Source organism: Mirounga leonina, unplaced genomic scaffold (genome assembly GCF_011800145.1).
Source record: "Mirounga leonina isolate KUSES-001 unplaced genomic scaffold, KU_Mleo_1.0 Mir_114, whole genome shotgun sequence".
NCBI lineage: Eukaryota > Metazoa > Chordata > Mammalia > Carnivora > Phocidae > Mirounga > Mirounga leonina.
The window spans coordinates 19,223,116-19,239,988 of record NW_023270265.1 but is presented as its reverse complement, the minus strand read 5'-3'; the positions used below and the strand labels follow the sequence as shown (position 1 = coordinate 19,239,988).

The following is a 16,873-nucleotide window of genomic DNA, read 5'->3' as shown; positions in this document are numbered from 1 at the left end:
CCACCTGATTCATTCTCATAGGGCCACAAGTAGAAATTTTGCTTGCGTACTGACTAGATTTAGGCTCAGTGAAGACTGATTAATACTTCTGTTAGGATTAGTCTACATGACCCAGCCTATTAGACATATTGCCTAACTAAAACAAAGTAATCTATTAGATGTAGGGTATGAATCTGGTTTCAGAATCATAAACACTATCATCTAGGGTCTTGTACAAAACCTACAACATAATGAGTGGTTCAACAAATGACTATTCCTGTGATAAAAGCAGAGTAAAACAAATCACTTATTGAGTACTTGCTATAGGCTTGATGCTATATTAAATACCTTAACATACAATTCTTATGAGATATGTATTTATATCCCACTTTATGAATAAGGAAATTGAAGTACCAAGCCCTGTGAACTTATATAATAAGTTCACAGAGCGGGTAAGTAGGAATTCAAACTCTGAATGACCCTCAAGTCTGTACCTTTAAACCACCATATATCAAAGTCTCTCAATATAGTAGCTATCACTTATTAAGAGTTTATCCTGTGACAGTAGGTATGTTACACATAACAGCTTGTTTCCACAACAATCCTTTGTGGCTATTATCTTCTCGACTTTTACAGATATATGCTGAATGAAATTCGGTAGCTTTAGGAGCAACTCAAGTAAGCAGAGGAAATTGACATAAGGAGAAAAACTAAGTGTATTTTAAGGAAATGATGTCCTAGCAACCTAGGAAAGACTCAATATTTTATTTTCCTACTTCTTCCTCTACGCTTTCTCCATAAAAGAAGGTCCCAAAGAACATTGCTTAGTTCACTTGTGGAATCTCTGAATAGTAAAAAATAACAAGTAACTGATTCAATCAACAAATCCATTCAGCAGCTATCAATTCTAATCTCTAATAGATTTATAATACAGATTCCTGAGGAGAGAGAAAACTGGAGAAAGAGATAAGACAGTGATATCCAATATTTTTTCTGGTAAATTACATAATTTGTATAATCTTGGTAAATTATAGCAATACACTCAAATTCACAGAACTAGTATGTTGATTAGGAAAATAAAATCAAAATAAACTATACATTTGAAAAAGTAAATCAATCTTACTATAAATATTAGGACACTTAAATAAAAATTTTATTAACTACTAGGGCCAAGTTTGCTTACGTGTATGTTTTGTTCTACAGAACATCTTAAATACTAGTGGGAACAAATTTGATCCATTATATATTTCGTTTATACATAGTAATTAATAAAAATAACCAATTTGTGAAATGAGATCAATGAATGGCCTCTTAGAAATGGAGCTATGCTGACTTAGCTTTAAATATCTTCAATAATTTAGTATACCAAGGGCGGTTTTTGTTTTTTTCACTGCTAACTGTCAAAGACAGTTAACTGTTATCTAAGACTGAGCAACAATAGGATTTAGGGAGTAGTGTGGTTGAAAGAGAATCGGAAAGGGAGAATGGCCCAGTGGGATGAGACTGGAAAGATAGGCAGGAACCATATCATGAAGCCCTCAAGCTATGGAATAGAGATGATGTGCTGGATGGAAGGCGAAAGGGAAAAATCACTGAGGACGTCTAAGCAGGGAGCGACATGATCATACCTGTATCTAGCAAAATTACTCTGTTAGCAGTGTAGGGAAGAGGCTAGAGGGAATAATACTAGAAGCTAAACCAGGCCTTGGAGGACCTTTATATCAGAAGAAATAAAGTCTGAACCAAGACGACAGGGAATGAAGAGTCATGGAAGGCTGGGCCAAAGCAATGGCAAAATGTAACAACTACTTCAGTTCCAAATGTGAAGCATAATGAGAATCACAGAACCCTTCCATAAATTACAAAATAAATAAATAACATAAAATGCTTTAGTTCAAAGTTCAGGAGAACAGGCATACTTTGACACCTCACCATAAACAAGAGCGTGTATGGTTTAAGAATATGTAAAAACTTGAAAATTCTAGACTGGGTTTTATAAGACTATGATTTTGTGAGTGACCAGAAAAGGAATCAATGCTTGCTAGGCAAAAGCATGTTTCTCATGCCAAAATAATGGATTTTTTCCTAACTGATAGGGTTATCATTATGCCACAGTTATGTAGTACTGTTAGGCAAAAATTAATATAAGGACAAAACTGTGGGAAACAGAGGCATACCTCCTTTTATTACTCTTTATTGCATTCTACAGATACAGCATTTTTACAAATTGAAGGTTTTGGAAACCCTGGATCAAGAGGTCTATCAGCACCACTTTTCCAAAGCATTTGCTTACTTTGTGTCTCTGTGTCACATTTTGATAATTCATGCAATATTTCAAACTTTTTCATCATTATTATTATGGTGATCTATAATCAGTGATCTTTGATGTTATTATTATAATTGTTTTGGGGCACGATAAATGTTTGTGTTCTGACTGCTTCATGGACCGGCTATTCTCCCATCTCTCTCCTCCATGGGTCTTCCTATTCCCTGAGACACAACAATATTGAAATGAGGCCAACTAATAACCCTACAATTGCCTCTAAGTATTTATGTGAAAGCAAGAATTGCATATCTCTCACTTTATATCAAAAACTAGAAGTGATTCAGCTTAGGGAAGAAGATACGCTGATGTATGAAATAAGCTGAAAACTAGGCCTCTTGCACCAAACAGCCAAGTTGTGAATACAAAGGAAAAGTTCTTGAAGGAAATTAAAAGTGCTACTCCAGTGAACACACAAATGATAAGAAAACAAAACAGGCCTACTGCTGATATAGAAAAAGTTTTAGTGGTCTGGATAGAGGATCAAACCAGCCACAACATTTCCTTAAACCAAAACCTAATCCAGAGCAAGACCCTAACTCTCTGCAATTCTATGAAGGCTGGGAGAAGTGAGGAAGCTACAGAAAGCTGGAAACCAGTAGAAGTTGCTTCCTGAGGTTTAATGGAAGAAGCCATCTCCATAACAAAAGTGCAAGGGAAGCAGCAAATGCTGATATAGAAGCTGTAGCAAGTTATCCAGAAGATTTAGCTAAGTTAACTCATGAAGGCGACTGCACTAAACAACAGGTTTTTTACTGCTATTTCAGACGAAATAGACTTCTATTGGAAGATGATTCATCTAAAACTTCCGTAGAAAGGAGAAGTAAATACCTGGTTTCAAAAAACAGGCTGATTCCCTTCTAGGGGCTAATGCAGCTGGTGATTCTAAGTTGAGGCCAATGCTTGTTGACCATTTCGAAAATTCTAGGGCCCTTACAAATTATGCTAGATCTACTCTGCCTGTGCTCTATAAATGGAATAATAAAGCCTGGGTGACAGCACATCTGTTTACAACATGGTTTACTGAGTGTTTTAAGCCCACTGTGGAGACCTATTGCTCAAAAAAAAAAAAAAAAAAGATGCCTTTCAAAATACTACTGCTCATTGACAATGCACCTGGTTACCCGGGAACTCTGATGGAGATGTACAATGAACTGAATGTTGTCTTCATGCCAGCTAACACAACATCCATTCTGCAGCTCGTGGATCAAGGAGTCACTTTGATTTCTTTTTTTTTTTTTTTTAAAGACTTTTTATTTATTTTTCAACAGAGGGAGAGAGACAGTGAGAGGGGGAACACAGCAGGGGGAGTGGGAGAGGGAGAAGCAGGCTCCCCACTGAGCAGGGAGCCCGATGCGGGACTCGATCCCAGGACCCCGGGATCATGACCTGAGCCGAAGGCAGACGCTTAACGACTGAGCCACCCAGGCGCCCAGTCACTTTGATTTCTAAGTCATATTTAAAACATACATTTCATGAGGCTGTAGCTGCCCCAGATAGGAATTCCTCTGATGGACCTGGGCAATCTCAAATGAAAACTTCTGGAAAGGATTCACCATTCTACATGCCATTCAGAACATCTGTGACTCATGGGAAGAGGTCAAAATAGCAATATCCACAGGAGTTTGGAAGAAGTGGATTCCAACGCTCACGGATGACTTTAAGGGGTTCAAGACTGTGGAGGAAGTAACTGCTAATGTGGTAGAAACAGGAAGAGAACTACAATTAGAAGTGGAGTCTCAGATGTGCCTGAACTGCTGCAATCACATCATAAAACTTTAACAGATGAGGCGTTGCTCCTTATGGATGGGCAAAGAAAGTGGTTTCTTGAGATGGAATCTAGTTCTGGTGAAGACTGTTGAAATGTCAAGAGGATGTATATTAGTACATAAACTTAGTTGATAAAACAGAGGCAGGGTTTTAGATGATTGACTTCCATTTGGAAAGAAGTTCTACTGTGGGTAAAATGCTATCAAAAAACATCACATGCTGCAGAGAAATCATTTGTGAAAGGGAGAGTCAATTGATGCAACACGCTTCATTGTTTTATTTTAAGAAACAGTCACAGTCACCCCAACCTTCATCAGCCACCACCCTGATCAGTCAGCAGCTATTAACATCAAGGCGAGACCCTCCACCAGCAAAAAATTATGACTCACTGAATGCTCCGATGGTGGTCAGCATTTTTTAACAATAAAATACTTTTAAGTTAAGGTATGTACATTGTTTTTTGGATATTATGCTTTTATACACTTAATAAGCTACAGTATAGTGTCAACATAATTTCATATGCAGTGGGAAATCAAAAAAATTTTTATTTGACTCACTTTATTGTGATATTGCTTTACTGCAGTGGTCTGAACTAAACCTGCAGTATCTCTGAGGTATGTATGATATGAGCTGACAAAGAAGATAAAGGATCAGTGGCCAAGGAGATATGAAATCCAAGAAAACGTGATGTGTTAAAAACGAAGGGAGGATCAACTTTCAAGAAAAAAAGTGGTCAATGATGTTAAACAATGGAGAGTGGTTAGGTCAAAAATGTGCCTACTTGAATGAACAACTGTGAAATCTTGGGGACACTGGAGACAACAGATTCAGGGGAATGGTGGTGGCAGAAATTATATGAACTGGACTAATGAATGAGTGGGAAGTTAGGAAGTGGAGGCAATGAGCAGGGATTGCTCTGTCCAGAAGCTTTACAGAAGGGGAGAAAGGCCAGTGGCTGGAAGGGTACAAAGGTTTGAGGGAAGATACACTGAGCATGTTTCATGGTTGTGAAATCCAATGTTTGCTTCTGTGGTTCTCAAAGCATTACTGCTATTCTTCGTGCAGGAACGGCCACAGATGGGAGCAGAGATAGGCGCTCAACCAAAGGGCAGCCATCTGTAGCCTGAGTGGCTACCCATTAGGTGGCCTGGCATAAAGGGCATTGATGCTTCGTAGTATGTACTCAGAAGGAGGTCTTTCCAGATTTTAGATGAAGGAATATGGAAAAGTGTGCCAGCCAAGAGTGAGAAGAGCAGAGGCACAGAGAGCAGCCAATCTCTGTTCCAGTTTGCTGTCTGCATATGTATCATTCCAATAAATCCTCCTTTTTCCTAAGGGAGGCATATATGGCCCAGCTTTCTGTTTCTTGTAATCAAAAAAACTTAAACATGGAAAAAAATCCTTGGTCTGCTAAGTCTCTTGTTTTAAGATAGCCATGTTCTTGATACTTTATACTTGAAATGACATGAAACAAATCACGGACAATTTCAGAGGCTGATGGTACACTACAGATTTTTTTTTTTTTTTAAGATTTTATTTATTTATTTGACAGAGAGAGAGATAGCGAGAACAGGCACACAAGCAGGGGGAGTGGGAGAGGGAGAAGCAGGCTTCCCGCCGAGCAGGGAGCCCGATGTGGGACTCGATCCCAGGACCCTGGGATCATGACCTGAGCCGAAGGCAGACGCTTAACGACTGAGCCACCCAGGCGCCCATGGTACACTACAGATTAATAAAAGCTAACTCACAAAATAGCCATTGCCCCACACTAGCTTGTACAAGAGAAATTTTACACATAACCTCATACTTTCACAAGAAAAACAGGGCAGCATATTGTACCATGGTAAACTAAAAATTAGAGAATCAACTCAAGAAGCTATTGGGTATTGACATCAAACATCAGACTAAATTAAGGGTTAGAGAACATTTCTTTATGAGTCTTCTAAGAATTGGATCTACCACAATTATTACATCTGGTTTCCTGAGGAGTTTTGAAAATGCAATCTAGGAGTCCTACAGCAGGAGAACACTAAGGATGAAGTTCTGGAATGTGGCCAGCCTATAAGCAGTGGGTTGGATGTGTTGAAGAATAGAGAGTAGCAGGATACCCAACCAGCTGTTACAGATTTAAGATAAGCACAAATAGGGAACACGGGGGGAAAAAAACATCAAGAACTCATTGAGGAAACAAACCTCAAAATATTTAAACCTGGCATAATAAATAATAGACTTAACTCTAGGCAGAGGCTACCATGGATTTAATAAACAGCAAAAAAAATTTATTTAGTAATTATATAACTAATCAAAGATCATATTTCACAAGTACCTAACATGGACCTCAATGGTCTCTTTGACTACTTATAATCACAAATAATTTCAAAAAATATAAATAAATACTTAGAGTATCTGCTCTGCTATTGTTAACATATAATACTGTCAACCTTATTTTAACTTTTTATACAAATTCCTGTTTTCAACCTCTACTGAGAAACAAACTACACTTAAGTTAAATTTCTGATTTTTTTTTATCATATTTTTCATCAGGTGCTAATAAGAAGGATATTCGTGGTTTTCCATGATAGCTTTTGTACTTAATACCAAGTTCTATCATATTCAAGATTCCGGGAAAATTTACCTTGCTCATCCTCTATTCCCCAAAAGCTGCTGTAGAAGATAAAACATTTTTGTTCACATTCTAAACCAATCACTGATAAAAGAATAAAATGCTGGCTCTGTCCCATCATGAAACACTTTTAAAGCCATAATATCTCACTACCTTAGGGTCTTTGAATTAAAATATTTTAAATTGAATTCCTGTATCTACAAAATTCATTATTCATAACATATTTTAAACATATTTAACTAGTTTTGTGAACAAGCTGGGAAATGCTTGCGTTTTAAACTATATCAATGAAAATTAATATTATGTTCTAGCTATTCAGGTCAATTGGAAGAAGTTTTACTTACTGAAGAGACAAACACTACAGATGGACTCTGCAAGAGCTCTGTGGTGAGGTCAGCTCTGGATGCAAAGCTGACACAGGGATCTAATCAACAGGACATGTTAAACTGTGTTCAGTACCTTCTATTTGAGAGGTACATATGTATTTTAGAAAGTGCTCCATACAAAAATAATGATTGGGCATTCTAAAATGTTCAATAACACTTGGTTAGTTGGAAAATACACTTTTGTAGAATACTTGTCATCAAAATGCCAAATAAAAAGCAAACAAAGGGGGCGCCTGGGTGGCTCAGTCGTTAGGCGTCTGCCTTCGGCTCAGGTCATGATCCCAGGGTCCTGGGATCGAGCCCCGCATTGGGCTCCCTGCTCCGCGGGGGGCCTGCTTCTCCCTCTCCCTCTCCTGCTGCTTGTGTTCCCTCTCTCGCTGTGTCTCTCTCTGTCAAATAAATAAAAAAAAAATCTTAAAAAAACAAACAAACAAACAAAGGAAATTCAACATATATTATAGTAGTGGTTTTCAAGCCTTCTGGTCTCAGGATCCCTTTACACTCTTAAAAATTGTTGCACGTTTCAATTCCTTTTAAGATAACAATAAACCCATTTATGGAAAATATATTTTCTCAAACAACAACAAAAAAGTCTTAGTGAGAAGAGCGGCATTTACATTTTTCAGATCTATTTTTTAACATCTGGTTTCACAGAAGACATTTGGATTCTTCTATCTGCTTCTGTGTTCAATTTGTTGCAATACCAAGTCATGTACCCTTCAGAAAACTGCACTCTACTCTCAGGAGAATGAGTGGGAATGAGACAAGACAAAACATCTCAGTATCATAAAAGTAGTTTTGACCTCATGGACCTCTATAAGGATGTGGAAGAGATGAACACTTTGAGGACTGCTACAATAGGGATAAACAATAATTAAAACTAAGAATGGATTTAAGAAATCTTGGGAGGACAAGAGGATATCATCCAGATCTGCACTAATATGGCCATTTGCTGAAGGGGACTATGGAACACTTGAAATATGCTAATACAAACAGATATCTAGTAAGTGTAAAATATACAATTTGCAAAGACGTAGTATGAAAAAGAGTGAAGTAGTTTAGTTCAGCCAATGTCTATATTGATTACATACTGAAATGGTAAATTTCTGGATATGCTGGGCTAAATAAAATATATTATTAAAAGTAAGTTTACCTCTTTATTTTGATTCTTTTTGATGTGGCTATTAGAAAATTTTAAATTACATATGTGGTTCGCATTATATTTCTCTTGGACAGAGCTGATCTAGACAGATGAAAACACATTTTCCTAAACTAGATCCAATACAGCACACAATCTTAGGAAAAAGAACAGAATTATTATTCTGATTCAGAACATCCGTACATCATTTTTGGAAGAAGGGATTTGTTGGAAAGGTAGTGAATTTAAATGTGGTATAAAATACTCTATAGACAAAGAATAAAAGATATCTGAATGAATAAAAACTGAGTGTCTTGCTTTGGTAATTTCTGATATATATGTATTTATTAATACATATCTATATCGATACATACATCAATAAATATATCATAGCAATCTATACTTTGGGCCATATACCTCACTGAAATATATTTTTCAAATCCAAAAATAAATATTTCAACAAGAGCTCCTAATATAATGCATAATGCATGTATCATTCAGTATCAATGAGTCCAGAAACTACCTATAATGCCTAGAAAAACCACTTTACAAAGAGTGTCTTCCTGTGGTATTGAGCAAAGGCTACTGTGTCAAAAGACAGGTGAACAAATGTACATTTATATGTTTTAAGTTAAAATAAAAAACACTTAAGATAGTCTGCTTTACCAACATTTAAGATAGCCTGCTTTACCAACTTTTTATAGAAACTGACCTAAATTACCAGGTAGGGCCATATCAGATGAGAGGCCTCAACTGTGTTTAGTCTACAAAGGAGACTATTTTAGGCCCTGTTACTGGGTAAAGATACTTTGTTTTTCTTTTTTATATGTTTTTTCAGGGTTCCCTATTAGGATGCTGGGTTATAAAATCAGAAGCGCTAACTTTGCTTGACAGCCTTCTTTTAAGATGTGAAAGTTAGCTACCTGCAAGGTGTGAACTTCCCTCCCAAACTAAGTAGCACCAGTCCAAGTGGAATTGCTTTCTTTAAGTGATATAAGCCACCTCTTTTATTTATTTATTTTTTTAAAGATTTTTTATTTATTTATTTGAGAGAGAGAGAATGAGAGACAGAGAGCATGAGAGGGAGGAGGGTCAGAGGGAGAAGCAGACTCCCTGCCGAGCAGGGAGCCCGATGCGGGACTCGATCCCGGGACTCCAGGATCATGACCTGAGCCGAAGGCAGTCGCCCAACCAACTGAGCCACCCAGGCGCCCCAAGCCACCTCTTTTAAAGGAGACTAGGAAATAAGAGTGTGGATTCTGAAACAAAATTCTGACACCAAAAAAGTCACAATGCAATTAATCTTATAAATTACTGAAAACTAACCCTACTTAATATAAAAGAAATGTTATTCCTGAAACAGAAAATTCAGTGTTCACTCATCAGGAAGGCACGGTGGTATAGGAGATTTTACTCACTTATTTTACAACATAGGAAGAGAAAAAAAACTGCATCAATAGATTATTGTTACACAGTAAAATACTACTTGTAAAATGTATGATTTGATGCAATCACAATTCCTCAACCAGTTTGCTGTTCTTTAATAAAAACATGTGGATAAAAACCAAGTTAATTTGAAATAGAGCTTTCTTTAATGACTAGGCTCAGACTTCAGATAGACTTTTCAATTCAGTTGAATTAGTAAAATATCAATAATTTCTATTTTTAAAAGGCATATTCATCTACTACAATCATTCCCCAAAACATGTTTTTGATTGCTTAGCAAAATGTCACTAAGTTACAAATACCAACTTAGGAACAACTAATTCTTCATATAAGGCTTAGCAGTCTAACATTTTTGCAATGCAAGAAGGAATCCTTCACCCATAAACTCATACTAGAAACAAAACAAAACAAAACAAAAACAGGAGAAAAAGTAGGGAAATCAAAGCTTCCCAGAGCTTTCTCAGCTCCACCCACTTCCTCACTTGTCTTCTGTTGATCTTTCTCTACTCTCTCTTCCTCAACTCAAACTAAAAATAAGCAAGTTAATTTGCAAACACTATGCCAAAATAACCTGCTACTCTGGCAAGATAACACTAGCTGTACCCCTTTTTTGAAGCTATTCTTTTCCTCTTCAAAAAGAAATTCATATGGACCCTGGCATACACCAGCCCTGAAGAGTTCAGAGAATGCGTAACGTCCTTTCATTCAGTGTGTTTGTGTGTGTGCGCGTGCATATGTACACAAACATGGTAGGAAAGGAGAAGGAAGATGGGGTGGTACAGGACTGGAAGCTTGATATAGAAGATTATGAAGGAAAGTACCAAAGCCACAGGACAGAATTAGAAAGGTGGGCTGGCTTACAAACAGCTTTCCAGCTACAGATGTTGGTTTGCAAATAACAATAACAACAACAACAATAATATCATCATCCAACATTTATTGAGTGCTCACTTTGTCCAGGCTCTTTCCTAAATGCTTTATGTGTATTAATTTAGTCTTCTCACTTACCTTATGAGGAGGGTTCAGTATCATACCCTGTATGCACTTTTGGAGGTTCCCTGGTTCACAACTTACAATGACCACTTTTCTCCAATTGTTACATACAAATTCCTTGTGTCCTAACATCCTGAATTAGTTATGAATGACAGAATAAGCAGGCAGCAACATAATGGCTATGCAGTCAAAAAAAACCCTGACAAACAGACTTTACAACCCACTCAAAATTAGAGACACCCTGGACATGTATTTATATAGCTATCACCCCTCCTTTTTATGTCTCAAGACCCTCAGATTATTTTTCTTTAATGAGATTGCTTTATTTTACATAGAAAATTCATTCCTCCATACCATCATTAAAACTGACACTATCAGATATCCTAGAACAGATTTTCTCCTTCATAATAGTTCCATCTCTGGTTAACAAAATTTTGAACAAACTTGTCACTAGACCACATCCTCTTTTCAAAAAAGAACAAATATTGCTATAGGTGCAGTTTCTCTGAACCACATTGCCCTGATCATAGATACAGTATATGGGAAGAGCATGGGTTTCTGAGCCAGAAACGTCTCAATTTTCAATGAAGCTCTGCTCCTTACTCGCCATTTTACCCTTTGGCAAGGAACAGGTAACCTCTCTGACTCATACTCCTTTTCTGTGAAATGAGAATACCTTCCTCACCATTGTAGTGGTTATTGTGATTGTTTTTGGTTGCAATCTGACTAAACAAGAGATACAGCGAAGATGCTTAGCATAGAGTACGTACTCAAATACTAGTTATTATTTATATTACTTATACATATTAAGCATATACAGATATGATGCATTTTTAAAATATCTGTGGTTTATTAATTGCACCATAACCTTGACTCTTTCCTGTCTCACCTCTTGTTTAGAACACAATGGACAAAGGGCATAAGAGTCTCCATGTATAAGATTGTTCCAAACACCTAGATGGGCAGGGTTTATGTGAGTTCACACACACATGTTTATTTGGAATGCTATTGGCTGGATTGCCTTCTGATGTAAACATTTTTCTCTGAGACAACTTGTCTGAAAACTGCAGGATCCTTTTCTGTATCAATCTTCCTTCTTTTCCATTCTGCTGTCTAATAAGGTTTCACATCATGTGTGTTCTTCCATCCCTTCCCGTTAATCACATGGCTACCACCTGAGTGGATGCAACTGTTTATCTCGGGTACCAACTTCAAAGCTCCTTCTTTGCACTCTTCCTCCTCCTCCCCCCGGCTAACTACCGCTAATCACTACCATGGATTTCATTATGTCGCTCCTCTATTTAAGCAACTCCAGTGGCTTCCCACTAACTACAGGAAGAAAAAAAAAAAAAAAGTCCATACTTCTCTGCCTAGTGATCTGGCTCCAGCCCCCAGGCAATCTTACTTACCTCCCACAAGTTCCCAGCATGCTTCCACTGGGCTCCCTGTATTACTCCCTAATGCTTTTCCTTAAGCCTTGTTCATGTTGTTTTCCCCACTGGATTACTTATCCCACTTTCTTTTGCCCATCCAGATCCTATCATCCTTCAATGGCCAGCCGGCTTAAATAATTACCTTTACTTCAAGGCCTTTCTTCACAGTTCTGCACACATTGATTTCCTTTCTCTGGTCTCCTATAGCGCAAATTGTTTCTATGGCTCATTGTGACTTACACATACTGCTTTGCTTTGTTATGTTTCCATGTGTTAGCCTTGCTTCCTCTGAGGCAGGAATTTTCTTTAAACCATGTTTTTGTGTTTTCTGTAGCATCGAGCCCAAAGCTAAACATAATAGATGTTCAATAACTGGTAGTTACATTTTGGCTAGTGGCTTCACCAAGCTCATTTATACACACCTGACACGATGTATATGAACTTCTCATTCTTGCTACTGACTTCCTGCCAAATCCTCTCCACAAACTTTATGCTTTCCCTCAAAACCCTCCCCTCAGCTTCCACCTACTTGACAAGTCTTCTGGCCTTCATTGTGGGCAAACTTCCCTTTGAAATCCTAAACTGATTTCCTCCACTTCCCTTCATCTCCCTGACTTAATTAAATCTAGCTCTTGCTTAAACCCATTTCATTCCTTGCTATCCTATCCTGTGGAGAACTTCCTCCCTTTTCCTGTTCACCTGATTTAAATGTTGAAGTAGACAGTCACACTCATCCTCACTTGCTACTATTATTTCTTCTTTTTTTAAAGATTTTATTTATTTATTTTATTTGAGAGAGAGAGACAGCACAAGTGCTTGCGTGAGCTGCGGGAGAGAGAGGGAGACAGAGAATCTCAAGCGGACTCCACACTGAGCGTAGAGCCCCAGGCAGGGCTTGATCTCACAACCCTGAGATCATGACCTGAGCGGAAACCAAGAGTCGGACACTTAACCGACTGAGCCACTATTATTTCTGCTCTTCCTTTGACCATTTTCTTCTTCCCTACTCACCATTTTTTTTTCTAACTTCAGTATTATATCAGCAACTAATTTACAATAGTCTCCTCCACTCCAATTTGTCAACCTCAGCAAATTCAATGTTCACACCAGCACCCCTTTGTATCCATGTCCTGTTTCCAACTCCTTAGTCTCCTCAACTCTGTGGACTTGTGTCACCTCTCCACAGCAGCAAGGCCAAACCATGCACCCTGATGGTTTTCTGAGGTCTCTATCTTGAGCCTCTTGAGCATCTCTAATTAGAACCACTTTAACCAACATTTCTGTTCCCCCCACCACCCTTGATTTCTGCTGTGCCTCATTGACTTAATCCATAACTTTCACCAGTCCATTTCAAATGCTGCTCCATAAACCTGAAGAAATGCAGTTAAAACACAGATTTCATGGCACTCTTAATTTAGTACATAAAGCATGAATTTTCAATCTTAGCTATATCTGAGAATTTAAAAGTCTGAGTCCCATCCACAGAAATTGATTTAACTGGTTTGCAACTGAAATTGGACAATGATGGCTCTAAAAGTTCCCCAGGTGATTCTACGGTGCATCAAAATTTGAAAATCGGTGCTCTGAGGTGAGATCTGGGAATCAGGATTTTAACATGCTACCAGGGAAACTCTGGTCACTCAGGTTTGAGACCACTGTGTTAGGCACTTCCTGGCTAGAACAGACTTCCTTCACACTTAGGTGGTCTTAGGATCAATCACTTTTAGGGCTGCTTTTTCCAGCACCCTCAATCCCACCCCTGCATTTTTTTTTTTTTTTTAAAGATTTTGCTTATTTATTTGACAGAGAGAGACACAGTGAGAGAGTGAACACAAGCAGGGGGAGTGGGAGAGGGAGAAGCAGGCTTCCCACGGAGCAGGGAGCCCGATGTGGGGCTTGATCCCAGGACCCTGGGATCATGACCTGAGCTGAAGGCAGACGCTTAACGACTGAGCCACCCAGGCGCCACGGTCCCTGCATATTTCTTTACACTTCCAGGCTATAGTCCCAACTCTTCAAGCTTACTTAGGGTCATCATAACTTGGCCTTCTATTTATTCTAGGGAGCTGTCCCTCTAAATTATTTCCAAACTCCCATAAAAATGTAATAGAATGATTTTTGGAAAAAGCCAATAATGTAGGGTTACATTGAGTCATAAACTCAGTCTACATAGAACTGTTCACCTGGGGCAAAAAGAATCACTAAAGTGGCCCAAAGAAAAAGTTATTGATGGCAGTCAGGTTCCTAAGCAAACCTCCAGAAGCTTCATCTAACCCACAGTGGAGGCTGAAAAACAACCAAACAGGCCACAAACTGTCTTTCCCTGTCCTTCCACAGCAAGACCTTCCCCCACCTGCTGGTGAACTCAGATATCATCCCAGCTCTCCTGCCCTCTGGAGGACCAAACATGTATTTTCTTCAATTTTCTTTAATTCAAGGTTTTAAAAAATTTATTGGAACTCTATTCTAGTTTGACTAGTAGTAAAAGTCCATAATCCTTTATTCACACTTCTGAAATCCTATAAACTATTAGAACTGAAAAGTTTTTGTAACTCATATGGTGACAAAACATGTACCTGACCTGAACTCTGACAATCCAACCTGATCTGAACTATTTATACTTGTCTGACTTTACCTCTCTTAGTGAGAACACACATACATTTCACTGCAGAGCTACTGACATGCTTGATTATGAAGAACTGGCCAGGACCTCACTGTGGATATTATATATGACATATGTACTGAATTGCCTTTCTAAAATCTGAAAAACTCTGGATTCCAAAACTCTAAACTCCAAGGGTTTCGGGAAACAGTCTGTAGACCTGGGTCCATACTATATTAATTTCTCCAAGTTTTTATTCTGAACCTTCAATTTTTCAGTTACACTGAGATAAATATGTTTTGGGAAGGGTGCTCACTTGAGGACCTAAACCCATTCATATAACTGTTTCTTATAAGCATATGCATTCATTGTTTTAAACAACTGATTTAGGAATGAACTTTTATTTATCTTTTTTAAAGATTTTATTTATTTATTTGACAGAGAGAGACACAGCATGAGAAGGAACACAAGCAGGGGGAGTGGGAGAGGGAGCAGCAGGCTTCCCGCGGAGCAGGGCTTGATCCCAGGACCCTGTAATCATGACCTGAGCCGTAGGCAGACGCTTAACGATTGAGCCACCCAGGAGCCCTGGAATGAACTTTTAAAACACTGTCTTTTTGCAAGTTAAGAACATCCTGGATAAACTCTGAAAGCCTAGGGTATCAACATAAGAACTGGGTCTGCAAGCAGTTGGGTGACAAATTCCTTCAAAGCATTTCCCAAAGTGATTCCTAACCGCACATAACTCCACTTTACCACTCCACTGTAGCTATATTTTAATATGTGTGTCATTTTATTATTGTCCACACTTTGCTGCACTGATTTAATGATCAGAGACTGTTCTAACAATTTCCAGTTATCACAGTCCCTAGACATTTTTTAAAAACCTACAGAATCAAAACATTATTCCTAACACTTTAAAGAGTGAGCTATTTTAGTAACTTCTTAGTCATTTAAGAGGGAGGTTTTAAGAAATGAATTGCAAGTAGGAATAAAGAAAATGTATCATGTTCTCTAAACTTTTACTATTTTGTCAAGCACAGAGGCATGACAAGTCATGGCCTTTAAACGTACCAAAGCAAACTTTCAAAAAGTATTTAAATGTTATATCAAATAAAATTCTCAAAAATCAGAGATTAATTTGTGTGTGTGCGCTTCAAAGTAACCAGAGTCATAACCACCAGTAAAAACAGGGAGGGGGGGGGGCTGTCCCATTACATCATCTGGCAATATGTAGTTTGAAGGCTTAGAGCGCTCTCCAAATAATCCTTAAGAAAATCCAGCTGGGAAATCATCCCTGTCAAGCTTAGATAACTTGAGTTTAAATAAAAGGTTAAAAAAGCTTCCCCACCTTACGTCACACGTCTGTACCATATGAAAAATAAAGCCATCACCGAGGCATCCAACTCCCACTATCCTGACAGCAACGGAAAGGTCACAATTAAGTGGAACTCGCCGCACAGCCTGTTCAATCCGAGGGCGGAAGGGAAAGAAAAGCGAAGAGAAGGGGGGAAATCTCCGCGTCCCAAAGGCAGGCAGGCACCTCCGTGGAAAACCCACTCCCCTCTGCCTGACACCTTGCCCTCACCCAACAGATGATAACGTCGACTCCAAGATGCCGGTCATTTCTTTAGAGAAGGTGGGCCCCCCAAACCAGACAATAACCGAGAACAGGCAGCGGACGCGGCCACCCCAACATTTCCCGATTGTGGAAGGTGCAGCTCAAGTGTTCGCGGCTGTCCGCCAGGCACACTTCCCCTTCCAGCCCGGGGAAGGACGGCCTGGGCGCATCTCCGCGGGAGGCCCCGGGGGTCACCGGGCGCCCCCTGCCTTCCCTCCCGACGCCCGCCGTCGGGGCGCCCCGCTGCCCCCGCCCGGCACCTACCGCAGCAGCTCCGGCGCCCGCCGACACGATGGGCGGCAGCTTCTCGCGCTCAGCCTCCTTCCCTTTCCTCTCGTCCGGAGCTGCCGCTGCCACCTCCGGCGGCGCGGCTGGCGAGGGCACCCGACCCGCTTCACTCATGTCGGGCCGGGCGGCGGGAGCGCGAGGCGGCGGCGGCGGCGGCGGCGGCGGCGGCGGGGGCCGGGCTGCTGCTGGGGTTGGCGCTGCTGCCGCCGCGGCCGCGAGAGGGCTCTGGGCCGCCGCTTCCAACCGCCGCCGCCGCGCCGCCCCCGCGCCC

At 39.6% G+C, this 16,873-nt stretch overlaps 1 protein-coding gene across 6 annotated transcripts in view; it reads right to left on the bottom strand.

Moving 5' to 3' along the window:
* The window catches only part of HECTD2 (HECT domain E3 ubiquitin protein ligase 2), a 71,923-nt gene extending 55,161 nt beyond the window's left edge, over window positions 1–16,762 (bottom strand). For all 6 annotated transcript variants that reach the window (XR_004682873.1, XM_035024953.1, XM_035024962.1 and 3 more), the window contains exon 1: window positions 16,579–16,762. Coding sequence is in view for 5 of the 6 variants with exons in the window: in XM_035024953.1 (XP_034880844.1) it covers window positions 16,579–16,716 (138 nt within the window). In the remaining variant the exon portion in view is untranslated. The remainder of the gene's footprint in view (window positions 1–16,578) is intronic.
* Between the last annotated feature and the right edge of the window lie 111 nt (window positions 16,763–16,873).